Here is a 27862-nt window from a genome sequence, read left to right on the forward strand (position 1 = left end):
AGTGGTGTGCCTCAGGGATCTGTTTTGGGGCCACTGCTGTTTGTAATTTTTATTAATGATCTGGATGAAGGTATAGTTGGGTGGATTAGTAAATTTGCTGATGACACCAAAGTCGGAGGTGTGGTAGATTGTGAGGAAGGGTGTTATAGTTTGCAGGAAGACTTGGACAGGTTGCAGCGCTGGGCCGAGAGGTGGCAGACGGAGTTTAATGCGGAGAAGTGTGAGGTAATTCACTTTGGTAGGAATACCAGATGTGTTGAGTATAGGGCTAACGGGAGGACTTTGAATAGTGTGGATGAACAGAGGGATCTAGGTGTATGTGTACATAGATCCCTGAAAGTTGGGAATCAAGTAGATAGGGTTGTTAAGAAGGCATACGGTGTCTTGGCGTTCATTGGTAGGGGGATTGAATTTAGGAGTCGCAGCGTCATGTTGCAACTGTACACAACTCTGGTGCGGCCGCACTTGGAGTACTGTGTGCAGTTCTGGTCCCCACATTACAGGAAGGATGTGGAGGCTTTGGAGAGGGTGCAGAGGAGGTTTACCAGGATGTTGCCTGGTCTGGAGGGGAGGTCCTATGAGGAGAGACTGAGGGATTTGGGATTGTTTTCGCTGGAAAGAAGGCGGCTAAGAGGGGATCTTATTGAAACATATAAGATGATTAGAGGTTTAGATAGGGTGGACAGTGATAGCCTTTTTCCTCGGATGGAGAAAGCTAGCACGAGGGGGCATGGCTTTAAATTAAGGGGGGGTAGTTATAGGACGGATGTCAGGGGTAGGTTCTTTACCCAGAGGATGGTGAGGGATTGGAATGCCCTGCCTGCTGAGGTTGTAAATGCGCCTAGTTTGGGGGCGTTTAAGAGATCTGTGGATAGGTTTATGGACGAAAAGGGATTGGTTTAGGTTAGTGGGTCATTGTTTTTTAATTGGTCGGCGCAACATCGTGGGCCGAAGGGCCTGTTCTGCGCTGTAATGTTCTATGTTCTATGTTCCTAATGCGGTCTAACCAACGTTCTGTACAACTGAAGCATTAGACGACAGCTCTTATACTCTATACCCCTTCCTATAAAGGCTAGCATTCCATAAGCTTTCTTTGCAACCTTCTCCACCTGTGTTGACACCTTCAGAGACTTGTGCACCTGCACTCCCAGGTCTCTCTGTATTTCTATACTCTTAATTGGTCTGCCTTTTATCGTGTAACTCCTCCCTGCATTATTCCTTCCAAAATACGTCACCTCGCATTTGTCAGGATTGAATTCCATCTGCCATCTATCTGCCCAGTATACCAACCTATCTATATCCTGCTGTGTCACCTGACAATCTTCCTCAGTATCCGCCAATCCTGCCATCTTGGTGTCATCCGCAAACTTGCTGATCACGCCACGTACGCCCTCTTCCAAGTCGTTTATATATATTACAAAAAGAAGAGGTCCCAGCACTGAGCCCTGCAGCACACCACTGGTGACAGACCTCCAGCCAGAAAAGGACCCTTCCACTACTACTCTCTGTCTCCTATTGCCTAGCCAGTTTTCAATCCATCTAGCTACCTGTCCTTGTATCCCATGTGCCTTAACTTTTTCTACCAGCCTACTGGAGGGACTTTGTCAAAATGCCTTACTGAAATCCATATAGATGACATCAACGGCTTGCCCATTGTCAACCGTTTTTGTCACCTCCTCAAAAAATTCTACCAGATTTGTAAGGCAAGACCTCCCCTGAACAAAGCCATGTTGCGTATCCCTAATCAGATCGCAAAGCTCCAAATGCTTATACATCCTATCCCTAAGAATTTTTTCCAACAACTTTCCTATCACCGATGTCAAACTCACTGGTCTGTAATTACCAGGGTTATCCCTACTGCCCTTTTTAAACAGCAGTACCACATTAGCTATCCTCCAGTCCTCTAGAACCTCACCTGTGTCCAAAGAAGAGACAAAAATTTGTGTCAGAGGCCCGGCAATTTCATCTTTCACCTCCCTAAGCAGCATGGGATAAATACCATCAGGCCCCGGAGCTTTATCCGTTTTTATGATACCTAAAAACCCTAACACTTCCTCCCTCGTAATGGATATTTCCCTCAAATGATCTACAGCTCCCTCCAAGACATTACGAGACACCAAACCCCTCTCCTCAGTGAATACCGACGCAAAGTATTCATTCAGGATCTCCCCTTGAAAACCTCCCACTAGCCAATTGTGGACTTGCCCGCTAACAACCCCTCCCAATCAGTATCATTCAGCTCCTTCCTAATCCAGCTATAGCTCGCCTTCCCCCAGTTCAGCACCCTCCCCTTCGGACGGCACTCATCCCTTTCCATTTTTATCCTAAAGTAGACAGACTTGTGGTCACTGTTAGCCACATGTTCGCCTACTGCAACCTCAACCACCTCCGCCGGCTCATTACCCAATACTAAATCCAGTATAGCCCCCTCCCTAGTAGGGCTAGTTACGTACTGCTCCAAGGACCCTTCCAACACACATTTTACAAATTCCTCCCCGTCAGTACCCCCAGCTCTAGGCACCTTCCAATCCACTCCAGGAAGATTAAAGTCACCCACTACAACCACCCTATTCTTTCGGCACCTATCTAAAACGTCTCTACAAATACCTTCCTCCACTGCCCTCAGGCTGTTGGGTGGCCTATAGTATACCCCTAGCATCGTAATTTCTCCCTTTCTATTCCTCAATTCCACCCACAGCGACTCAATCCCCAACTCCTCCATGTTGTCCTCCCTCTGCACTGCTGTGATGTGCTCCTTAACTAACAACGTCACCCCACCGCCCCTCTTCAACCCTCCTCTGTCACACCTAAAACACTTATACCCAGGAATATTCAGCTGCCAGTCCTGCCCTTCCTTTAACCACGTCTCCGTCACTGCCACCACACCTAAATTCCTCACGAACATCAAGGCCTTAAGCTCATCCGTTTTACCCGTTACACTCCTCGCGTTAAAACAGACGCAATCCAACCTCCAGGCCCACTCGGATCCTCCTTTCCCCTGATAATATTCCTTTCACCCAAATCTACCCTGTCACCCAACCCGCTCCTGATCCCAGTTCCTAATGAGCTATCAGTCTCATTCTCCACCCCCCCCTCCATATTAGATTAAACCCTGCCTAAACACTCCAGCTAACCTCCCAGCTAAGACATTTGTCCCCCTCCCATTCAAATGCTCCCCATCCCTCCTGTACAGGTGCCCTTCTCTCACAAATACTTCCCAATGATCGACAAAAGTAAAGCCCTCTACCTTGCACCAATCCCTCAGCCATGCATTCAGCTGCATGATCTCATTATTCCTAGCCCTGCTGGTACTAGGTAGCAGACCAGAGAATGCCACCCTGGAGGCCCTGCTCTTCAGCTTGGCCCCCAACTCCCTAAATTGCCTACGTACATCTGCCCTACTCTGTCTTCCTACGTCCATTTCTCCTATGTGTATTATTATTTCTGCTTGGGTCCCCATCAGGGGTAAGAGGGAGCCAGCCACCTAACTCACCCCATTGCCTGTGATGCACATAGCGGGCGTCCTGTGGAGGCCCTGGATCTTCAGGGCCCTGGCCTGCTTTCAGATGTTTGGGTGTTTCCATGACATCCTTTCACCCCATTGCCCCTAAAATCCCCTGGTGTCAGGAAGTGGGGAGTCAGAAGGTGTAGCCATAGCCACAGTCTTCTGGCTGGAAGGCCCTGGCATGGGCTCAAGCCCTTCCTCTTCCCTTGGGGTTTCTGTGGGGCCCCTGGGTCACTCCACAGGACAGCAGTACTTCTGCGGTGAGCTCCAGAAGCTTCAGCATCATCTGGTCCTGCCAGTCCTGGAGGATCACCTGCATCCTACCATCTATGGTAGTCGAGACCTCTGCGATGGCCACCTGGGACTGGGGCCATCTGTCAATGGCCACAGCAAGTGCCCTCTGAGACTGGGCCATGCTCTGCAATCCCTCAGCCATGACCCTCTGCGACTGGGCCACATTCTCAAGGGCGGCGGCCATAGCCCGCTGTGTCTCAGCACAGTCCCACTGGGTCTCCTGCAAGCTCTTGCGCCTCTCAGCATGGGTCACAGAATCTCGAGAAGCCTTTTCAGTCCCTTGCCTGTGGCCTGCTGTGACTCACCCACTCATGGTAAAGATCCTCTGCCCAGGCTTTCCACTGCAGATGTTACCCTTGCAGTATTGACCTGGTAACCATGCAACACAGGCAATAGCTGGTCCACCTGAAAGCTTTGGTACTCCTCCCAACAGCCTCACAGTTGGTCCAGTGTGGCCATCAGCCCCTCCTATATTCCTTGGCTCTGTTGTTGCATCTCCAGCAGTTGAGGGAGAAGCCATCTCAGAGGCCCAGCATGTAGCCTGGGCCAGCTGAGACCTTGCCTCCGGCAGTCCCCAGCATGCCAGAGGTCTCAGACGTTCCCTCCTTCACCAATGTACATCAGCAGATGTGTCATGCTCACCAGGGAGTGACCCAGAAGTCTCACCACTAACTGGACCCATCGAGTGTCAATAACTGGGATGGTGAACAGCTAGGTGGAAGCTGATGCCAAAGTGCAAGGAGGGAGAGGAATCTAGGATGCAAAACACGTGATTCACATTTCTCCATTGGACATAGAACAAAGCACCAAGAAAATTACACACAGAAACAGGCACTTCGGTCCTCCAAGCCTGCAGCGCCCAGGCTGCCCATCTGATTTGTAACCCTCTACCCTTCCAGGGACCATCTGCCACAATTCCCATCCCATTCAAGTAGTTCTTAAAATGCCCTTTAAAGGTCACTATCGTATCTGCGTCCACGACCGCCCTCTGGCAGCAAGCTCCAGGTACCCATGACCCTATCTGTGCAAATAAACATGCCTTGTACATCTCTTTTAAACCTTGCTCCTTGCACCCAAAACTCTGCCCCCAAGAAGTTGCCTTAAATGAATGGAAGATTGACAGATATTCACGTCTTGACAGCAGCTGTAGCTGACTGTCCGCATCCCCCCTTCCCTTGACAGCTCCATGCCCGCTCCTCAAAGGAGGTGAGGACCTGGAGATCTGGCCCACCACCCCCATCTTTGCCCTCTGTTGTTATGGTCAGTCTTCTCCTGTGGAGACGGAAAGAGCCATGAAAGAAATGATGGCATGACTCCTGCAGAGTATCAGATGGTGCCCTTAGAGGGCAAGCGCAGTTGGGCTTTCGGGGGGATAGGGAGAAGGTGTTTGGGGGTCACGGGCCAGAAACATGCAGAGTGCTGGGGTTGGGAGGATCTGGGGGAGATTTTGGGGGAAGCTGGTGGATAGGTTAAGCACTCAACTTTGCTGCCTGAATGAGGTCATTGAACTTTTTGTGGCCCTGCTTCCCGGTTTGGGGGGCCACAGCCATGGCACTGACCGAGGCAGCGACTGCCTCCCACGCCGCGTTGCCATCAGCCCCATGGGTCTGCGTCCTCCTAGGAGGAAGAGGGTGTCCCGCAACACCTCTGCTGCATCTAATAGCCTGCCCAGGTCACCCTCAGGAAATCGGGGGATGATGATCGTGTGCACATTGCCCAGAAATGCCTGCCTGCCTGTCCTTGAGTTTTTATGGAGCTACCCCCATTAGGGCAGATTAGCTGCAGGGATGTGTCATCTGGTCATCGGAGTCAGGAGGAAATAGGGTCCTTGTGCTAGAAGGTCCAGCGTGTGGAGAGGGGAGGTGATTCTGCCTGAGATCAGCAGGGGAGGAGGGGGGAATGGACGGTGCCTAGGTGCCTGTTGGGAATGGGGATGTCACCCCTTTGACAGTGCCGGGGGCACAGGCTGGCATTGCCAAGGTGCCCTTGCCCAGGGTACACCACCCCCACATCGCCTGATGCCCTGGGGGGCCCCAATTGCCCCCTGTTCACTCCAGCAGGGTCAGGCTGCTATTTCCTCATTAGTGAGGAGTTAGTGTAATCCCTGTTGGAGTGAAATACTCCTGGCGGGGTTGGAGGTGCTAGTGGGCCCAGATGATTCAGTCCCAGGCCTGATAATGATATTTAATAGCATGTAAGATACTATTTAAATGCTAACCCCGCTTCCCAGCCAACTTCCAGCACTGTCAGATACCACTGGAAATTTGGGTCTGGGAGATACAAGCGCATCACAAACACTCACATAAATCCTGCAAATCAGCTGCGCATGGTTCTCCTGGTCGTCTGCGCTAAAGAATTAATGCAGCAGGATGGAAGAATCGCCCCCGTGATTGCTCATGCTTTATCATGATTTTGATGAAAAATGGAGGAATGTTCAATCTTAAAGTTTTAAAGTTTATTTATTAATCATAAGTAAGGCTTACATTAACACAGCAATGAAATTACTGTGAAATTCCCCTAGTAGTCACACTCCGCACCTGTTCGGGTCAATGCACTTGGAAGAGATGAAATGAATTGGATTACACATTATATGTTATTTTTGCATGTAATAAAATGTGTATATATATTTCTTATAGAGTAGTAATAGTGTGAATGTACTAATGCTTTTGTGAGAAACACAGCTCACAGTTAAACAATTTAGTCAAGTCAAGTTCTGAAGGAGCAAGATTTTATTTGTCGTTCTTGCAAGACCGGGTGTCTAGTCAAAATAGGCACACCTTACATAGATTTGCAGCACATTTTATACTGTTTTTCAAACATTGTGATGGCTTGTATTGTGTTATTCCCCCTTATTTGGCTGTTAACCTTGTTAACTTTAAACACTGTAAATGGCTTGTATTGTGTCATTCCTTCAATTAACACTCTCTCAACTCCCATTTTGCGCTTAATCTCATCACTGCAGTTATCTGTTTCGTGTAACCTAGTTAACTGTCTGTCATGTGCCTCCCCCTTTCTGTATGCTGCTGAACTCGTCCATCACTGCTGATTGTACTGTTAGCTCTTGCAGCCTTAAAAATTACACTACTTCTCACAATCCCCCCTTTTCTTTTTACTGTCTGTAATTTTTCACTAGCATCCCTTTTTCCAGGTTTAGTCCAGATATGCGCGAGTAGGTTGTTCCAGTTTGGCTAACATACTATTCACTTGCTCGTCCCAATCTTATATAATTTATCCAATCTACGTTCTTATTTATTGTTACCCACCAAAACAAGGATTCAAACCCAGCTGTAATCTGATTTCGAGCTTTAAATTCATCTGGAACTCCCTGAGGCACTCCTATGGGATCCTGATATATCTTTTCATCAAAAGAAATTCCTATCACTGATCTCTTGTTTTTCCTGATCCTTTTGATTTTTCAAATGCCAGGGTAAATGGTATAGCCAATTGGACAATTGCACATGTACCTTTCCACTGAGGGGGTAGAGTTGGCCTCAGTGCCCTTCCTCCACAATACCACCATATATCTGCTCTGGGGATTTTCAATGATGAATAGTTCCCTCCCATTCCGTTCTCTGTAATGCTCCTGACCTCTGAGCATGATTCTAACTCCCCCATATTATGAGTTAACTCTGCCCTTTGTCGGTTCACACATGAAGTGTGATTCACAACGGCAGTGAGAAACTGAGGGGGAGTTTTTAAGTTCTTTGCTTCCACAGGAGGGAACATCAGGGATAGGGATGTGCAGTTCGGGTTGCCCCATGCTTCCTTTTCTTGATACAGGGCTAACATGCACTCCATACCTCTTCTGTCGCGTTTCCATCCCAGAGGGAAGGGTACTATTTGGGCCACTGGCTTCCCAGACGCACAGGCATAGCAATTGCTTTTATTTAAGCTTTTTACAGTGTATTTGACCCATTCTACCCAGGCATTAGTCTCCTCATACCCAGTCTCTATTTCAAGGATTTGTTTTAGGTTGTTTACTTCGACCACTCTTACTGCCCTTGGGTCGTTTTGGGGAACCTTATCATTCTAGTCAGGTGTTTTCAAATTTTTATCTACATAGATTCGGAAACAACATTTCAATTTGCTATCTTTTCCTCCCTCCTTTACCCTAATTCCAAATACTGCCTGGTGCAATTGTTGGTCCCTGGTCCAGTTACCTGTAAAGAAGGGCCCACCAGCTATGGAGTACCGGGAGAGGTTCTTAGGATCTAAGACTGGACTGCTTATTTTTTTTTTCAGTCCATTTGGTCCCTATAAGATTGTATTCCTTATCTAGGCATTCTGATCTTGGCTGCATATGTTTCTGATGAAGGGATATTATGGAAGGGAGTTTACCCCAAGGATACTTTCCGTCGGCATAAAATTGTACGGATTCTACCGAATATTTTTGCTGGCTCACCAGATCCCCACATATTACCAAAGAACACAGGTCTGTCTCTACTACCTGTGTTGTAGTGAGATCCAGAACCGTAACTGAGCTCATAGTGTTTCCCTTGTCCTCTTCTAACTTATCTGAATTATATCCCATACTTGTAAGTACTCTCTTGGACAAGAGGAAGGAAAGCATTATCCAGGTTACCCCTTCCATTCTATCCCTTTCTCGTTACCTTTTAGGAGAGAACTTAATTCAAAACAGTTCCTTTCCCGCGCTCACGCCGCAACTAAAAATTGATTATTTAGAGTCTTTTAAGTTTCAGCTTCAAAGGTTCTTCAGTCAGTTTGACCATCCACGTGTTGGAATTATCTGGAGGTTTTACCAGTCCCTTGATTATAGTATGATGTGTCCACCCCTTTTCAGCAGTCCTGATTACTGTCTCAGTTGTTAGGAGTGCTTGATATGGTTCCTCCCATTCCGGTTGCAGCTTAGTTTCTTTCCATGACTTTACCAGGACCCGATCTCCTGGTTGAATTGTATGTACCGTGAAGTCGAGGGCTGGAGTCTGCGACAATAATCCTTGTTTCCTAAGGGAAGATATCGAGGAGGACAGGCCCAGTATATATTTCTTTACAAATTGATCATTCATTTCAGGAACCGGTAACTCCCCGACTGCCCCCATATAAGGTAGTCCAAATAGCATTTCATAGGGGGATAAACCCAAATCCTTTCGAGGAGCTGTACAAATACGCAAAAGTGCTTTTGGTAAGCACTTAGTCCAAGGGAGTTTCGTTTCTATTATCAGCTTAGATCCTCTGTCCACTTTAAAACATTAGGTTCTTCTTCTAACAGTTTCAAATATAGTTGTTTAGTTTTCTGTGCGTACCCTTTGATCCACAATCTACAGTATCCTACTAATCCCAAGAACCTCCTAAGTTCCTTTTTAGTCCATAGTATATTTAGATCTAGGATTCCTTGTATTCTTTCTGGATCTATTCTTCTCCTTCCCTCACTGATTAGGTGTCCAAGGTATTTAACTTCCTTCTCTACGTACTGCAGCTTTTTCTTTGACACCCTGAATCCCTGTTGTCCCAGATAATTCAATAAGCTATTTGTGGCTTCTATTACCTTTTCCTTTCCTCCTCCTGTTACTAGTAGGTCATCTACATATTGTAGTAACGTGATTTCATCAGGCTTTTTAAATCTTTCTAACACCTGCTCTAAGACTTGACCGAAAAGATTTGGGGACTCTGTGAACCCCTGTGGGAGCACTGTCCACCTGAACTGCTGTTTCCGTCCTGTGATAGGATTTTCCCACTCAAAAGCAAATAAGTCTCGACTTTCTTCCACCAGTGGGCATGTCCAAAATGCATCTTTTAGGTCCACTACACTGAACCATCCGTGATCAGGAGGAATCTTGCTTAATAAAATATAAGGATTAGGGACAATGGGGTGTCGCATCGTCACTATCTGGTTCAGGGCCCTTAGGTCCTGTACCAGGCGGTACGTTCCCTCAGGCTTCTTTACAGGCAATATAGGGGTATTATAAGGGGACATACAGGGTTCTAACAGTCCATCTCTAACCAATCCTTCAATTACTGGCTGTAATCCTTTTTTTCCTTGCAAAGGTATAGGGTATTGCTTAACACACACCGTCTCTCCTTTTTTTAAATTTATTTGCAGAGGAGGAGCATCTAATCCCCCTCGGTTTCCTTCCCCTGCCCAGACTATCGGGTCTATTTGCTGTTCCTGTCCGTCTGTTAATACTGCCATGGTTACTGTTAATTGGTTCTTTTCTACTCCAATTGCCAAACCCAATTTAATTATTAAGTCTCTGCCTAATAAATTACTGCCAACTTCTGGTATGTATAAGAGTTGACCCTCTATCCGCTCAGTCTGGTATTTAAGCATAATCGGTTCAAACATGGGGACTGTAAAACCTTCCCCTTTTACCCCGATACCATTAATTTCTTATCGATTAACTTTATTCCTCTCGGTATAAAATTCAGAGAGGATCTAGTGGCCCCCGTATCCACCAGAAACACCGCATCTTCTTGTTGGGGACCCACCTGCAGATTTATCAAGGATTCCCGGTGGATCCCCGGGGGTAGGAACCCCTGACCTCCCTAGTCTTCATCCATACTCATGAGAGGGACTACCCTCTCTTTTTGTAATTCAGGGCACTGTCTTTTAAAATGTCCAACCATTCCACAGTGATAACACCCCTTTTGTTGGGTTCTTTATGTTACCCCACCTTTTAGTGCCCCACCTTTTCTACTTCCTCGTTCCTTCCTTTCAACATACTGATACCCTCGTGTCTTTCCCTCAGTTATTGGTTCCACCCTCTTCCTCACAATCTCATCTACGGCCGCTACCATTATCTTTGCCTTCTGTTTCTCTGTCTCATCTCAGTCAGCTCTTTTTTTTCCTTTTCTATAAAGATTGGATTCAATCCACGGGGCATTAGGGAAATAAGGGCCTGCATCCTAATTGGTTGTGGGTTTAGGGTTGCTTCTTTTGCTATTTCATTGGCTAGCCTGTCCACGGGCATCTCCTTGATCCTTTGGAATATTAAATGTCCCAAATATAACACCTGTGCTTATCGTCTACTATAAAGAAAAACTTATCCTGTGAGTTCAAGTTCAAAGCTATATCTAATACTATAAATACTTCCTGGGACAATGATAATACCAAAATTTGGCCTTTGAACTCCAGGGCTGGAGTTTTCCCAGTGACACTAGGATCTGATGTCTTTCCCTGGTGTGAAGTATTTAAATTGGTCAATGGATTATTCACTGTTCCTCTCCTCGTTACCGGAGCAAGGTTAAAGACCTTCTCCTCAGTATTAAAGTCACCCCCAGGCGCTGTGAGTTTCATGGTCATACTGCCGGAGTAGGGAGGTGATGTCCCTCTGCAGTAGTCTTCTAACACTTGGTTTTGTTTCTCCAGTTCCCTTACTCTGAATTCTAATTCCTTAATCTTTTTATCCCCACTCCACTTCTTAGTGGAAGTGACTACTTGTTCAATTAGTCCAGCTAACTGATGTATTAACAATACTGCTATTTTCTTTGTTTGGTTTCTCTTTTCTAACTCTCTAATCTGTGATTCTGACGTTTTAATTTTCTCCTTGTCGTCAGCCCAATATTTTTTTACCCAAGACTGAGATGTGTTCAATTAATCTGGTTTAAACCTGTTCAATTAATTCAAACTAAGAGAATTCCAATTTTCTTAGTTCTGTCCTTTTTTTTCAATCATTTCCATTGTTGATCTAGTGGGTGAAATGGATCCCACCCCTAGGTCGCTCTTATCACAGTCCGGTGATACCTATCAGGGGTGATCAGTCCCCTCCGTACCACCGCTTACACTCGTGAGCTTACACCTTTAAGCTCACACTATTAAGCCGGCTTTCTTTCTTACTCACGTCTGAACATCACATCCCAGGCATCCTTCTCTAGCCTTTACACCCACTTCAAACTCCTGAGCTTTGCGTAGGGGGCTACCCCTCTTAACAACTGGTCTAGGGCTAGGTGTAAAGACAGATGCCTCCTTGTCTGTACGTGCTCAGCTCAGACCTCTCACACACACTCACACTTTTTCATCACAGATGAGCACCTACTGTACTTTGATTCACTCCCTTAAATTTGGTAATCTGTTCCGGAGCTCCAGTTGTGGCCATTCAACCGGACCCGTAAACAGATCCCAGGTTTCAGCACCAATCCTTGTAGGTAAAGATACCTCTGAGACTAATTGTGAGTCAAAGTACAGCAGTTTAATTAACTAAAGCCTGATTCAGAAAATCCAAAATAAGATTTATTTTTATCACCATTAAATATCCTCACTAAATCAAGACCCTTGCACCTTACAATTCTGGTACAATAAAACAAAACATCACTTGGAGCACAGATGCACGAAGAAATACTGAAAGCATTCTAATGTGCAATCTATATGTTTAATTATTTCTACAGCTCTGCCTTTGTAACCAACACAGGCAAGTACAAAATCAAATCTACTATGTGCCTAAATGGTTATCTCTCCTCACAACTTTAAGATGCAATATAATGCCACCTTTCCCACTTGGCAGAATTCAAATCTCTGTCTGATCCCTACATAATTTAGTAAACTTAAAAACTTAAAGCAATTCACTTTGGCTATATCTATTACATCACATGAGGGTCTCAATTACACAGTTACACCCTCTCTCTCTCTCTCTCTCTCTGTACCATACAGAGTCAGCCTGCTTGTCTCTTTTTAACCCTTTACTGATGGGAGCTCACTGGCCTCTAATAAATTTGACCATGTTTGATTCGGGTGCCTCATGTCGTGACAAATCCCTTTCTCTCTCAAACAGTCATATAGTCATGCACAATTCCAAATACATAACCACTATTAGCGTTCTCCCCGCACCTCAGTAAAAGCCCATGTCAGGGTTCCCAGTTCCACTGACATACTTCTCTCTACCTCTTTCTGCTCAGACCAATTGTAGGTCCATCCCATTCATGCTGATCCATCTATATACTTCGTGACCCATCCACAAACTCCAGTGCCTCTAGGGGCACCTCCCTTATTCGACTTTCCTCTGCTCCCTCATCACATAACCTCCCCCGCAGCCCCTAAATTAACATTATCCAGCAACTTGCATGATCAATTCCTTCCTGGGACGCCGGCTGCTTCTGTCTCACATATTTATTAAGAATCTGACAAACCCAATCCTCAACCGAACCGTACTTTGGCCAGAAGACGGACGGACTCCTGATTGGTTCCTTCACCCAAACAAAACACAATATTTCATCATTGTCGTCTTGTTTTTATCCCTAGTACAAGTACTAGTGCCCAAACCTTCCAACATCCTTCCCAACGGACTTTCTGGAGGGATGTTCCCTGGGGCCCCACCCTTCTTCCAACATCCGTCCCAAAGGACTTTCTGGAGGGATGTTCCCTGGGGCCCCACCCTTTCTCCGCGGATTCCCAGCACCTTTCCCGGGGGACTTTGTCCTACTACCCCCACTTCCCATGGTTTACCTACCATGACCCGGTCGCCAAGGCAATACTTAAAAGTCACTTTTCTTACCTTGGTCCGCAGCGTTGCCCGACCACACGACGGTGCCTATCGTTTCCCACTTACTCGTTCAGAACAACTTTCCTAGGATTCTCAACAGTCAGTGGCAGAGAAGTCCACCGATGAACACCTGGGACCATTCAATTTGGAACGGGACGCGTCTTCCCAGTTGTCACCGGCAACCTCCCTACCAGGGATGTTAGGATCCCGGACGAGCCCCCAATTGTGAGAAACACAGCTCACAGTTAAACAATTTAGTCAAGTCAAGTTCTGAAGGAGCAAGATTTTATTTGTCGTTCTTGCAAGACCGGGTGTCTAGTCAAAATAGGCACACCTTACATAGATTTGCAGCACATTTTATACTGTTTTTCAAACATTGTGATGGCTTGTATTGTGTTATTCCCCCTTATTTGGCTGTTAACCTTGTTAACTTTAAACACTGTAAATGGCTTGTATTGTGTCATTCCTTCAATTAACACTCTCTCAACTCCCATTTTGCGCTTAATCTCATCACTGCGGTTATCTGTTTCGTGTAACCTAGTTAACTGTCTGTCATGTGCCTCCCCCTTTCTGTATGCTGCTGAACTCGTCCATCACTGCTGATTGTACTGTTAGCTCTTGCAGCCTTAAAAATTACACTACTTCTCACACTTTTGAAAAATGAAACCATATTTTCATATTGTTGGTTCATTAATTTAAGCAGTTGGACCATTGACACTCTGCCTTTAAGAAATATATGTGTATCATGTTTCTCTTAAGGGGTGTATTTCAAAATCAGATCTGATTTGCAGGGTGCTGTTTTGTCTAAGAAATGTTTTAAATTGCTAGCTGAGAGAACAGAATAAATATGTGAATAATCTGCTTAAGCAGTGCTAATGCCTGTACTTAGGTTACCCCTGGGGTTTCAGTGTAGAGTTTTGGCCATGTTGATTGACAGGGCTGAGTCATGTGCTTAATGGGAGGAGCTAAGCTTGCAGAGAAAACAGATTCTCTTTCATTTTTAAAACAAGCAGTTCATGCTTGGAACAGAAAGAAGCAAGGTGTGTTTCTCTTTCTCTTTCTTTTTAGAGCTTGTCTGAAAACTCCAAAACTGGCAACCTAAGTACAAACAAGTCAGCCTGTGCTTTGCTAACTCATTTTAAAAACAGTGTTTAAATATATACAAGCTTCTAATATATAATTGCATCAATTAGAACATAGAACATAGAACATAGAACATTACAGCGCAGAACAGGCCCTTCGGCCCACGATGTTGCGCCGACCAGTTACAAAAACAATGACCCACTAGCCTATACCAATCCCTTTTCGTCCATAAACCTATCCAGAGATCTCTTAAACGCCCCCAAACTAGACGCATTTACAACTGCAGCAGGCAGGGCATTCCAATCCCTCACCACCCGCTGGGTAAAGAACCTACCCCTGACATCCGTCCTGTAGCTACCCCCCCTTAATTTAAAGCCATGCCCCCTCGTGCTAGCTTTCTCCATCCGAGGAAAAAGGCTATCACTATCCACCCTATCTAAACCTCTAATCATCTTATATGTTTCAATAAGATCCCCTCTTAGCCGCCTTCTTTCCAACGAAAACAACCCTAAATCCCTCAGTCTCTCCTCATAGGACCTCCCCACCATACCAGGCACCATCCTAGTAAACCTCCTCTGCACCCTCTCCAACGCCTCCACATCCTTCTTGTAATGCGGGGACCAGAACTGCACACAGTACTCCAAGTGCGGCCGCACTAGAGTAGTGTACAGTTGCAACATTACACTGCGACTCCTAAATTCAATCCCCCTACCAATAAACGCCAAGACACCGTACGCCTTCTTAACAACCTTATCTACTTGATTCCCAACTTTCAGGGATCTATGTACACACACACCTAGATCCCTCTGTTCATCCACACTATTCAAAGTCCTCCCGTTAGCCCTATACTCGACACATCTGTTGCTCCTACCAAAGTGAATTACCTCACACTTCTCCGCATTAAATTCCATCCGCCACCTCTCGGCCCAGCTCTGCAACCTATCTAAGTCTCCCTGCAGACTATGACACCCTTCCTCACAATCTACCACACCTCCAATTTTGGTGTCATCAGCAAATTTACTAATCCACCCAACTATACCCTCATCCAGATCATTAATAAAAATTACAAACAACAGTGGCCCCAAAACAGATCCCTGAGGCACACCACTCGTAACTGTACTCCATGATGAATATTTACCATCCACCACCACCCTCTGTCTCCTATCTGATAGCCAATTCCTGATCCAACTTCCTAGATTACCCACAATCCCATACATCTGCATTTTCTGCAGAAGCCTACCATGGTGAACCTTATCGAACGCCTTACTAAAATCCATGTATACCACGTCAACTGCCTTGCCCCCATCCACCTCTTTGGTCACCTTCTCAAAAAACTCAATAAGGTTAGTAAGGCACGACCTACCCGCTACAAAACCATGCTGACTATTTCTAATCCGTTCATTACACTCCAAATAACTATAAATCCTATCCCTAATAATTTTTTCTAAAACCTTGCCCACAACAGAAGTAAGACTCACCGGTCTATAATTCCCGGCAAAGTCTCTGTTCCCCTTCTTAAACAATGGGACAACATTCGCTATCCTCCAATCCTCCGGGACTACACCAGAGACCAATGACGACCTGAAGATCTGAGCCAGAGGCTCTGCAATCACCTCTCTAGCCTCCCAGAGAATCCTAGGGTAGATCCCATCCGGACCAGGGGACTTATCTATTTTCAGCCCCTCAAGAATTTCCAGCACATCCCCTTTATCAACCGTAATACTGTCTATTTTACACCCCTGCAACCCAATGTCCTCCTCAGCTATATTCATGTCCCCCTGCGTGAACACCGAAGAGAAATATTGGAATATTGGAACTCATAGGGGTAGATAAGCAGTTAAGAATTGTATCTTGCCATTTAAGTACTTATCAATTGTAAAATGTTGAGTGATAGAGCATAAAACACTACAGCACAAACTGGCCTTTCGGCCCACAAGTTGCGCTCATCATGTCCCTACCTACTAGGCTTATCTATAACCCTCAATCCCATTAAATCCCATGCAGTCACCCAGAAGTCTCTTAAAAGACCCCAACAAGTTCGCCTCCACCACCACCGAAGGCAGCTGATTCCACTCACCCACCACCCTTGGAGTGAAAAACTTACCCCTGACATCTCCTCTCTACCTAGTCCCCAGCACCTTAAACCTGTGTCCTCTCTTAGCGACCATTTCAGCCCTGGGAAATAGCCTCAGAGAATCCACCCGATCTATACTTCTCAACATCTTATAAACCTCTATCAGGTCGCCTCTCGTCCTTCGTCTCTCCAGGGAGAAAAAAGTAGCTCCCACAACCAATCTCATAAGGCATGTCACCCAATCCAGGCAACATCCTTGTAAATCTCCTCTGCACCCTTTCAATGGCTTCCACATCCTTCCTGTAATGAGGCGACCAGAATTGCGCACAGTACTCTAAGTGGGGTCTGACAAGGGTCTTATAAAGCTGCAGCATTATCTCCCGACTCCTAAACTCAATCCCTCGATTAATGAAGGCTAGCACACCATACACCTTCTTATCTACACCTGCGAGGCCAATTTAAGAGTCATATGGACCTGGACCCCAATGTCCTTCTGATCCTCTACACTGCGAAGTGTCTTACCCTTGATATTATACTCCTTCATCCCATTGGACCTGTCAAAATGGACCACTACACATTTATCTGCATTGAAGTCCATCTGCCATTTCTCCACCCAGTCTTGCATCCTATCTATGTCATGCTGCAACTTCTGACATCCCTGACTATCCACAACACCACCAACCTTCGTGTCATCGGCAAACGTACCAACCCATCCCTCCACTTCCTCATCCAGGTCATTTATAAAAATGAGAAACAGCAAGGGTCCTAGGGCACTCCACTGGTGACTGACCTCCATGCAGGAAAAGACCCATCCACAACCACTCTCTGCCTTCTGCAGGCAAGCCAGTTCTGGATCTACAAGGCAACAGCCCCTTGGATCCCATGCCCTCTCACTTTCTCAAGAAGTCTTGCATGGGGTACCTTATCGAACGCCTTGCTAAAGTCCATATAAACCACATCCACCGCTCTTCCTTCGTCAATGTGTTTAGTCACATTTTCAAAGAACTCAACCAGGCTCATTAGGCACAACCTGCCCTTGACAAAGCCATGCTGACTACTTTTGATCATACTAAACTTCTCTAAATGTTCATAAATCTTGTCCCTCAGTATCCTCTCCATCAACTTACCAACCACTGAGGTTAGACTCACCGGTTGGTAATTTCCTGGGCTATCCCTGTTCCCTTTCTTGAATATAGGAGTCATTTATTATATTTGAACTGGGCTGTTAAATAAAATCTGGTTTGATCAAAACTCCCGAGATTGTCAATAGAATTGTACATGGAGTGAAGAACTTATCTTCATATTAATGCCGAAATAGCAATTTGTTGGGATTTAGATCTAGTATCCCAACATTATAGAGAGGGAATCAGTTGGTAGTACTTTATAAACCTGAAGTGTGGTCTCTGTTCTCAGGTCAAGGCAAACCTGCGGACTTCATGATTTTGGAGGCTTCTGCAGTCCAGAAACAGCCATGATAGCAGGTGTATTTAGTCAAGAGGAGGCAGTGTAATATATGGCAAGCAGTTTTTAGAATCTCCTCATTCTCATGTGGTCCTCATCCATATAAAGACTGAGGAGTATTGCTGGACACCATCTGCCATCTCACTGCCAGATTTCACCCTATTTGTGAAGAAGGAGATATGGAGGACTCATTCATGGCTAAATGGTTGTCTGGCAACATTTAATCCAACCTTAGTAATCACAGCTCGACTGGTGTTTCTTGATATGATACTAATTGTGACACAGAAAATGTTGCAGAGTTACTGCTGTTCGATCTTATTGGAGGAGGTTTGTCATATTGAAGGAATTCAGTTGAGTGCAGCAAATATAGTAGAGAGGCTGCTGCCTTTTGCAGGAATCTGCCATGACTGAGATGCATGAAAGTCATAGAGGTTGAGAAAATGGAAATAAGCCCTTTTGCCCAACTTGTCCATCTCCTCTGCACCCTTTCAACAGCTTCCACGTCCTTCCTATAGTGATGCAACCAGAACTGCGCACAGTACTCCAATGTCAGTGACATTTAAGACTTATCTGGATAGACACATGAACAGGTGGGATATAGAGGATGCAAGCAGTTGGTCTAGAAAGAACAACATGATCAGGCTGTGATGAACCTAGTCAGAAAGAAAAGAAAGGCGTACAGAAGGTTCAGAGAGCTAGGAGATGTTAAGGATCTAGAGGAGTATACGGGTTGTAGGAAGGAGTTTAAAAAGGAAGTTAGGAGAGCCAGAACGGGTCATGAGAAGGCCTTGGCAGGTAAGATTAAGGAGAACCCCAAGGCATTCTACAAATTTGTGAAGAGTAAAAGGATGAGATGTGAAGGAATAGGACCTTTAAAAAGTGAAGGGGAAAAAGTCTGTGTGAAACTGGAAGAAATGACAGAGGTGCTTAATGAATACTTTGCCTCGGTATTCATGGTGGAAAATGACCTGGGAGGCTGTACTGCAGGTTTGCGGTTGACTGAAAAGATTGAGTATGCGGATGTTAGGAAAGAGGATGTGTTGGAACTTTTAAATTGCATCCAGATAGATAAGTCACCGGGACCAGATGGGATGTACCCCAGGTTACTGTGGGAGGTGAGGGAAGAAATTGCAGAGCCTCTGGCGATGATCTTTGCGTCATCGATGGAGACGGGAGAGGTTCTGGAGGATTGCGGATGTGGTTCCTATTTTCAAGAAAGGGAACAGGAATAGCCCAGGAAATTACTGACCGGTGAGTCTGACCTCAGTGGTTGGTAAGTTGATGGAGAGGATACTGAAGGACAGGATTTATGAACATTTAGAGAAGTTTAGTATGATCAAAGTAGTCAGCACGGCTTTGTCAAGGGCAGGTTGTGCCTTATGAGCCCAGTTGAATTCTTTGAAAATGTGACTAAACACCTTCTCTCTCTGGATCCTCCTCTCCACTCGCTCCACGAACAATGAGAATGCTTACCAGGTGAGTACCCTTTCTCTATTACAAAACCTTTCCCAGCAGACCCTGCGGCCCACTTCCAGTTAATGTTTAAAGCTAGTTTTAACAGTTAGAAAGCCCGCAAAAAGTTTTAAAAAGTCAGTCGCTCATCTTCTCTCTCTGGGTCCTCCTCTCCGCTTGCTTTCCACACACCTGACAAAGGAACAGAGTTTCCAAAAGCTTGTGGGTTTACTATCAAATAAACTGGTTGGACTTTAACCTGGTGTTGTGAGACTTCTTACTGTGTTTACCCCGGTCTAATGCTGGCATCTCCACATCATGACTTTTGACTGAGCCAGTTATGCATCCACCTTGCCAGCTCACCTCTGATCCCATGCAACTTCACCTTCTGCACCAGTCTGCCATGAAGGACTTTGTCAAAGGCCTTACTGAAGACAACATCCACTGCCCTACCCCCATCAATCATATTTGTCACTTCCTCAAAAAACTCAATCAAGTTAGTGAGACATAACCTCCCTTTCACAAAACCATGTGGCTTCTCGCTAATGCATCCATTTATTTCCAAGAGGGAGTAAATCCTGTCTTGAAGAATCCGCCCCAATAATTTCCCTACCACTGACGTAAGGCTCACCAGGTAATTACCTGGATTATTTTTACGCCCTTCTTTAACAAAGGCTATTCTGCAATCCTCTGGGACCTCCTTTGTAGCCAGTAAGGATACAAAGATTTCTCTTAAGCCCCAGCAATTTCCTCCCTTGCTTGTCTCAGTATTTTGGGGTATGTCCATCAGGTCCTGGGGCTTGTCTATCTTAATGTTTCTCAAGAACCTCAATACCTCCCCCTTTTGATCTCAGCATGACTCAGACTAGCTACACACCCTTTCCCAGATTCCTCATCCACCAAGTCCTTCTCTTTGGTAAATTCTGACTCAAAGTACTCATTAATAACTCACCCATTTCCTCTGGCTCCACGCATAGATTCCCTCCCCTGTCCTTGAGTGGGCCAACCCTCTCCCCGCTACCCTTTTGCTCCTTTAATATGGAGACAGAGCCTTGGATTTTCCTTAATCCTGCTGGCCGATGATTTTTACCTCTCCCTCCCTGTTTAAGTTTCTTTCTACCTTCCTTGTATTCTACTCTTGCTTCATGAGTTCCCAGCCTCCTAGTCTTGACAAATGCTTCCTTTTCCTCTCCGACTAGGCTCACAATATCTCTCATTACCCATGGTTTACAAAACTTGCCATACTTACCTTCATCCTTACATAAGAACATAAGAAATAGGAGCAGGAGTAGGCCATCTAGCCCTTCGAGCCTGCCCCGCCATTCAATAAGATCATGGCTGATCTGTCGTGTCTCAGTTCCACATTCCCGCCCTCTCCCCATAACCCTTAATCCCCTGGCCTATCAAAAACCTATCAACCCACGTCTCAAATATATTTAGCAAGGCAGCCTCCACCACTTCAACGGGCAGAGAATTCCAGAGATCCACCAGTGGAACTGAGCCACGACAGATCAGCCATGATCTTATTGAATGGCGGGGCAGGCTCGAGGGGCTAGATGGCCTACTCCTGCTCCTATTTCTTATGTTCTTATGTTCTTATGTTCTTAAGAAGTTCCTCCTCAACTCCGTTCTAAACCGCCCCCCCTTCATCTTGGGGCTGTGCCCTCTAGTCCTGCTGTCCTTTCTGAGCGGGAAGAGCCTCTCCACCTCTATCCTATCCATCCCATTCATCATCTTATATGTCTCAATGAGATCTCCCCTCATTCTTCTAAACTCTAACGAGTACAAGCCTAGTTTATTCAGCCTCTCCTCATAGTTCAACCCCGTCAACTCCGGTATCAGCCCAGTAAAGCTCCTCTGCACTCCCTCCAAGGCCAAAATATCCTTGCGTAAGTGCGGCGACCAAAACTGCACACAGTACTCCAGCTGCGGCCTCACCAGTGCCCTGTACAGTTGCAGCAAGACCTCCCTACTTTTATATTCAATCCCCCTCGCTATGAAGGCCAGCATCCCATTAGCCTTCCTGACCACCTGCTGCACCTGCAGGCTGGGTTTTTGCAACTCATGCACAAGGACCCCGAGGTCTCCCTGCAGCGTCACATGCTGCAGTTTTTCGCCATGTAAGTAATAGTCCTTCCTACCATTATTCCTACCAAAGTGGACAACTTCACACTTGCCAACATTAAATTCCATTTGCCAGTTCCTGGCCCATTCGCTCAGCCTATCTAGATCCTTCTGCAGACTTTCCACACCCTCCGCACAATTTACCGTTCCACCAATCTTGGTGTCATCAGCAAATTTTGACACCATACACTCGGTTCCCTCCTCCAGATCATCTATATAAATGGTAAATAGCTGAGGCCCCAGCACCGACCCCTGGGGCACTCCACTAGTCACCAACCACCAATCCGAATAGCACCCATTGACCCCCACTCTCTGCCTCCTATTTGACAGCCAATCCCCTATCCACGCTAACACCCTACCCCCAACTCCATGCCCCCTGACCTTCTGTAATAACCTCTTGTGCGGCACCTTATCAAACGCCTTCTGAAAATCAAGAAACACCACATCCACCGGCTCTCCTCTATCCACCGCCCTAGACACATCCCCATAGAACTCCAATAAATTCGTCAGACACGACTTCCCCTTAACGAAACCGTGCTGCATCTGCTCTATCAAACAGTTCTCCTCAAGATGCCTCGCTATTTTCTCCTTGATCACGGATTCTAACATTTTCCCTACAACAGACGTTAAACTAACCGGCCTATGATTCCCTGCCTTTTGCCTGCCACCCTTCTTAAACAGGAATGTGCTGGTTCTGAATCCCTATCAACTTACACTTGAAAGCCTCTCACATGCCAGATGTTAATTTGCCCCCAAATATCTGCACACAATCTACATTCCTCAGTTTCTGCCCAATATTGTTGTAATTAGCCTTTGCCCAGTTTTGCACCATAACTTGAGGACTACACTTTATCCATCAGTACCTTAAAGCTTACTGAATTATGGTCGTTGTTCCCAAACTGCTCCCCTACTGAAATGTTAATCAACTGGCTGGGTTCATTCCTCAATACCAGGTCCAGAATGGATCTTTTCCTCGTTGGACTATAAACATACAGTTTCAAGAAGCCCTACTAGATGCTCCTTACAGCTCTGCCCCATCCACGCCCCTAGCACTAAGTGAGACCCCATCAACATAACAGAAGTTAAAATCTCCCACCACAACAACCCTGTTACTTTTACACCTTGCCAAAATCTGCCTACATATCTGTTCCTCTATCTCCCACTGGCTGTTGGGTAGCCTATAGTAAACCCCCAACATTGTGACTACACCTTTCCTATTCCTGAGCTCCACGCATATTGCCTCGCAGTATGAGCCCTCGAGGTGTCCTCCCGTAGTACAGCTGTGATATTCTCCTTGACCAGTACATCCCTCTCTATCCCACCTGAAACATCTATATTCTGGAATGTCCTTCCTTCCTATTCTATCCTTCCCTTAATCAAGTCTCTGTAATAACAACATCATAGTTCCAAGTAATAATCCAAGCTCTAAGTTCATCTGCCTTACCTGTTACACTTCTCACATTGAAACAAATGCAATTTAGTCCACCAGATCTCTTTGATTAGCAACGACACCCTGCCTGCCCTTTCTCCAAGTTTTACTGGCACTATTCTCTGGTTCCCCTTCAGTTAATTCACCTTTGCTTTGGTTCCCATCCCCTGCCAAACTAGTTTAAATCCTCCCCTGTGATTCCCGCAAACGTCCCAGCCAGAATATTTATGCCTTTCCAGTTTGGATGCAATCTGTCCTCCTTGTACAGGCCCCACCTGCCCCTGAAGAGCCCCAGTGGTCCAGATACCTGAAACCCTCCCTCCTACACAGGCTGTTTAGCCACATGTTGAACTACACTATCTTCCTATTCCTGGCCTCACTGGCATGTGGCACAGGGAGTAATCCCAAGATTACAACCCTAGAGGTCCTGCTTTTTAATTTTCTACCTAACTCCCTAAACTGCTGCTGCAAGACCTCATCACTCTTCCTACCTATGTCATTATTACCAATATGTACCATGACCTCTGGCTGTTCACCCTCTCCCTTCATAATGTTTTCTGCCCTGGACCCTGGCACCAGGGAGACAACATACCATCCTAGAATCTCTTTCCTGGCTACAGAAACACCTATCTACACCCCTAACTACAGAGTCCCCTATAACTATTGCGCTAGCGCTCTTTGTCCTTTCCTGCTTAATAACAGGGCCAGCCATGCTGCCACTGCTCTAGCTGGTACTGCTGTTATTCCCCGATAGGCCATCTCCCCCAACAGTATCCAAAATGGTATATTTGTCAGAGAGGGGAACGACCACAGGGGATTCCTGCACTGACTGCCTGCCCCTTCTAGTGGTCACCCATTTATCTGGCTGCGCCTTGAGCGTGACCATTTCTCCAAAGCTCCTATCGTTGACACTTTCCGCCACCTTCATGCTCCTCAGTGCATCCAACTGCTGCTCCATCCTATCCATGCGGTCTGTAAGGAGCTACAATTGGGTAAACTTCCTGCTTTTGGCATGCTGGTCTTCATCAGTCGGGGCATTGAGTTTAGAAGTTAGAAGCTATGTTGCAGTCGTACAGGATGTTGGTGAGGTTACATCTGGAGTATTGTGTTCAGTTTTTGTCACCTTGCTAAAGGAAATATGTTATTAAACTGGAGACAGTGCGGAAGAGATTTACCAAGGATGTTGCCAGGACTCAAGGGACTGAGTCCTGGCAAGGGAGAGATTGGACTTGCTAGGACTTATTTCTTTGGAGCATAGGAGCCTGAGGGATATACAAGATCAAGAGAGGCATGGATAGGGTGAATGCACTCAGTCTTTTTCCCAGGGTTGGGAAATCGAGAACTGGAGGGCATAGGTTTAAGTTAAGAAGGGAACGAATTAATGGGAACCTGAGGAGCAACTTTTTTGTACAGAGAGTGGTACTTATATGGAATGAGCTGCCAGAAGAAGAGGTTGAAGCAGGAACACTGACAAAATTTAAAAAATTTAGAGGGATATGGGCCACATGCAGGCAAATGGGGTTAGCTTAGACAGACATTTAGGTGAATGGACCAGTTTGGGCCAAAGGGCCTGACTCTACGCTGTATATTCTCTGATTCTATAAATATGCGTAAGAACATAAGAACATAAGAAATAGGAGCAGGAGTAGGCCATCTAGCCCTTCGAGCCTGCCCCGCCATTCAATAAGATCATGGCTGATCTGTCGTGGCTCAGTTCCACATTCCCGCCCTCTCCCCATAACCCTTAATCCCCTCTCTTATCAAAAACCCATCAACCCGCTTCTTAAATATATTTAGCGAGGTAGCCTGCACCACTTCAACGGGCAGAGAATTCCAGAGATTCACCACCCTTTGAGTGAAGAAGTTCCTCCTCAACTCTAAACCGCCCCCCCTTTATCTTGAGGCTGTGCCCCCTAGTCCTACTGTCCTTTCTGAGACCTGGGTGAACTTTACCCTTCCCATTTCTTGAAGTCTCTGGCACTGTACTGTGTGGAAACCTTCCACCCCCCAATGTCCCTATTATGTATGACCCATCCCATCCCTGAGTTGGGGCTTCACTCTGCAGCCAACTCTATTACTGCTATTTCTATCCCTAGAGTGCAGTGTTATTGGCAGCTGAACCTGATGAAGATGTTCTAGGTGCTTGGAATGCTGAAATAAGTAAGCGAATGAACCTCAAGTCCTGAATGGAGTGCAGCTCACAATGTGAACAGCACATTGTGCTACAAAAGAGGTTTGCATGATTGGTGAATCAATTCAGCATTGCAGAGAGAACCCTTTTCCAGGAGTATGCCTAATATTTAAAGTTATGCTCAAGCTATTCCCAATTTCACGTGGCAGGAAATGTGATTCCCCCCATTGTAGGCTTGCCAGTATACTTCCATAAACTGACTTATAATATTGTGAAAGCAATTTTTGCACTCACGATTTTTTCACTTCTGCCCACCAAGACACCCACCATGGAGAGTAATGGAAAACCCACCTTTTGTTTCTGAAAAAATGTGTTTGCTACTCCTAATTATTTTATCTTTAAATATTTCAGAATCTTTTATTAAAGATTCTAAAAGTTCCTCAGGATGTATATTAATCCAATTAATCCATGATTATCTGAGTTAACTTTGTATCTGTTTTTGATCTCAGCACTCACGTTCTTCACAGATTCCTGATTAATGTGTGATAAATCATATTTAAGAAATTTTAACACATTTGTTGACCATGTGATTCATTCTTCAATTGGATTATTTCTAGGTGCCGTAGGTTGCCCAAAGGCTTGAAGGAATGGCAGGCATTTCTGGATCTAAAAAAGAAAATAGATGATTTCAGTGAATCATGTCCCCTCCTGGAAATGATGTCCAGCAAGTCAATAAAACCAAGACACTGGGATCGGATATCTGAAGTAACAGGGCATACATTTAATGTAGCATCAGAAACGTTCTCTCTGAAAAATGTTATGGATGCTCCCCTGCTTCATTTCAAGGATGAAATTGAGGTAAAATAAGCCATTGGTCAGTATAACTCAAAACTCATAGGAACAAAATTTGGATTTCAGTAATCACACAAATAATAGCAAATTAAAGGCCAGTTTTGCACTACCCCTGTTATCCATTCTATTACCCTTCACCTGAGACCCTTAACACTTAGTTCTACATTGGATGGACCAAAGTCAGCCTAGTCACTGTCTGGTATCACATGAGTGCATGTCTGATACTTTATGTGCCAATTCTCTTATTGAAGCACAGTCAGGGCCTGTGCTCATTCCTTTCCCAAATTATAGGCCTTGATCGAGTACTGTTCAGTGTTTCATAAAGAAGTCAGAGTTTTTTTGTATTTAATTCTAAATGCTTACTTTATTTCTCACAACACAACAGGTGAAGTCGCATGGGATCAAAGGTGAGCTGGCAAGGTGGATACAAAACTGACTCAGTTAAAGAAGACAATTGGTAGCAGTGGAAGGATGTGTTTCTGAATGGAGGGCTGTGACAAAGTGGCATTCCTCCGGGAGCAGTGCTGGGACTTTTGCTATTTGTAATATATATATAAATGATTTGGAGGAAAATGTAACTAGTTTGATTAGTAAGTTTGCAGATGATACAATGGTTGGTGGATTTGCGGATAGCGATGAGGACCATCAGAGGATACAGCAGGGTATAGATCGGTTGGAAACTTGGGTGGAGAGACGGCAGATGGAGTTTAATCTGAACAAATGTGAGGTAATGCATTTGAGAAGGTCTAATACAGATAGGAAATGTATAGTAAATGGCAGAACCCTTAAGAGTACTGATAGGCAAAGGGATCTGGATGTACAGGTACACAGGTCATTGAAAGTGGCAATGCAGGTGAGAAGATAGTCAAGAAAGCATAAGGCATGCTTACCTTCATTGGCTGGGGCATTGAGTTTAAAAATTGGCAAATCATGTTGCAGTTTATAAAACCTTAGTTAGGCTGCACTTTGGAATATAGTGTTCAATTCTGGTCGCCACACTACCAGAAGGATGTGGAGGCTTTGAAGAGGGTACAGAAAAAATTTATCAAGATGTTGCCTGGTATGGAGGGCATTAGCTATGAGGAGAGGTTGGAGAGACTTGGTTAGTTCTCACTGGAACGACTGATGTTGAGGGGTGACGTGATAGAAGTCTACAAGATTATGAGAGGCAGGGACAGAGTGGGTAGTCAGAAGTTTTTTCCCAGGGTGGAAGAATCAATTACTCGGGGGCACACGTTTAAGGTGCAAGGGAAAAGATTTGAAAGAGATATACTGGGCAGATTTTTACAGAGAGTAATGGGTGCCTGGAATGCGTTGCCAGGGGAGGTAGTAGAAGCAGATACGGTAGTGACTATTAAGGAGCATCTTGACAAATACATGAGTAGGATAGAAATAGAGGAATATGGTCCCCAGAAGGGTAAAGGTTTTAGTTCAGTCTGGCAGCATGGTCGATGCAGGCTTGGAGGGCCGAAGGGCCAGATCCTGTGCTGTAATTTTCTTTGTTCTTTGTTCATCATAAAAATGCAGAGAAATGGTTCCTCAAGCCCAATTTCCCATTAAGCAAGATTATGGCAGACCTGAACATGGAGTGTAGTGAATAAGGTAGATGAACTTAGGGCGTGGATTGCTGCTTGGGAATGTGATGTGGTGGCCATTACGGAGACTTGGATGTCTCAGGGACAGGACTGGGTACTTCAGGTGCCAGGTTTCAGATGCTTCAGGAAGGACAGGGAGGGTGGCAGAAGAGGTGGTGGAGTGGCACTGTTGATCAGGGACAGTGTCATGGCTGCAGAGAAAGAGGATGCCGTGGAGGGACTATCTACAGAGGCTCTGTGGGTGGAAGTTACGAACAGCAAAGGGTCGAAAACTTTGCTGGGTGTATTCTATAGGCCGCCCAATAGTGACAGGGAAGTTGAAGTGCAGATAGGGAAACAGATTCTGGAGAGATGTATTAATAACAGAGTTGTCGTGATGGGAGACTTCAATTTCCCAAACATCGACTGGAATATCCCGAGGGTAAGGG

The 27862-nt window shown here is 45.5% G+C and overlaps 1 protein-coding gene across 1 annotated transcript in view; it reads left to right on the top strand.

Moving 5' to 3' along the window:
- LOC145345624 (dynein axonemal heavy chain 8-like) overlaps positions 1-27862 on the top strand; it is a gene marked incomplete at its 3' end in the record, with an annotated part of 1250971 nt that overhangs the window by 772266 nt on the left and 450843 nt on the right. Inside the window, exon 38 of the mRNA XM_080193458.1 lies at positions 25605-25845. Within this exon, the coding sequence (XP_080049584.1) occupies positions 25605-25845 (241 nt within the window). The remainder of the gene's footprint in view (positions 1-25604; positions 25846-27862) is intronic.

The sequence above is a fragment of the Carcharhinus amblyrhynchos genome, chromosome 7 (genome assembly GCF_965287045.1).
Source record: "Carcharhinus amblyrhynchos chromosome 7, sCarAmb.v2.hapA, whole genome shotgun sequence".
Classification (NCBI taxonomy): domain Eukaryota; kingdom Metazoa; phylum Chordata; class Chondrichthyes; order Carcharhiniformes; family Carcharhinidae; genus Carcharhinus; species Carcharhinus amblyrhynchos.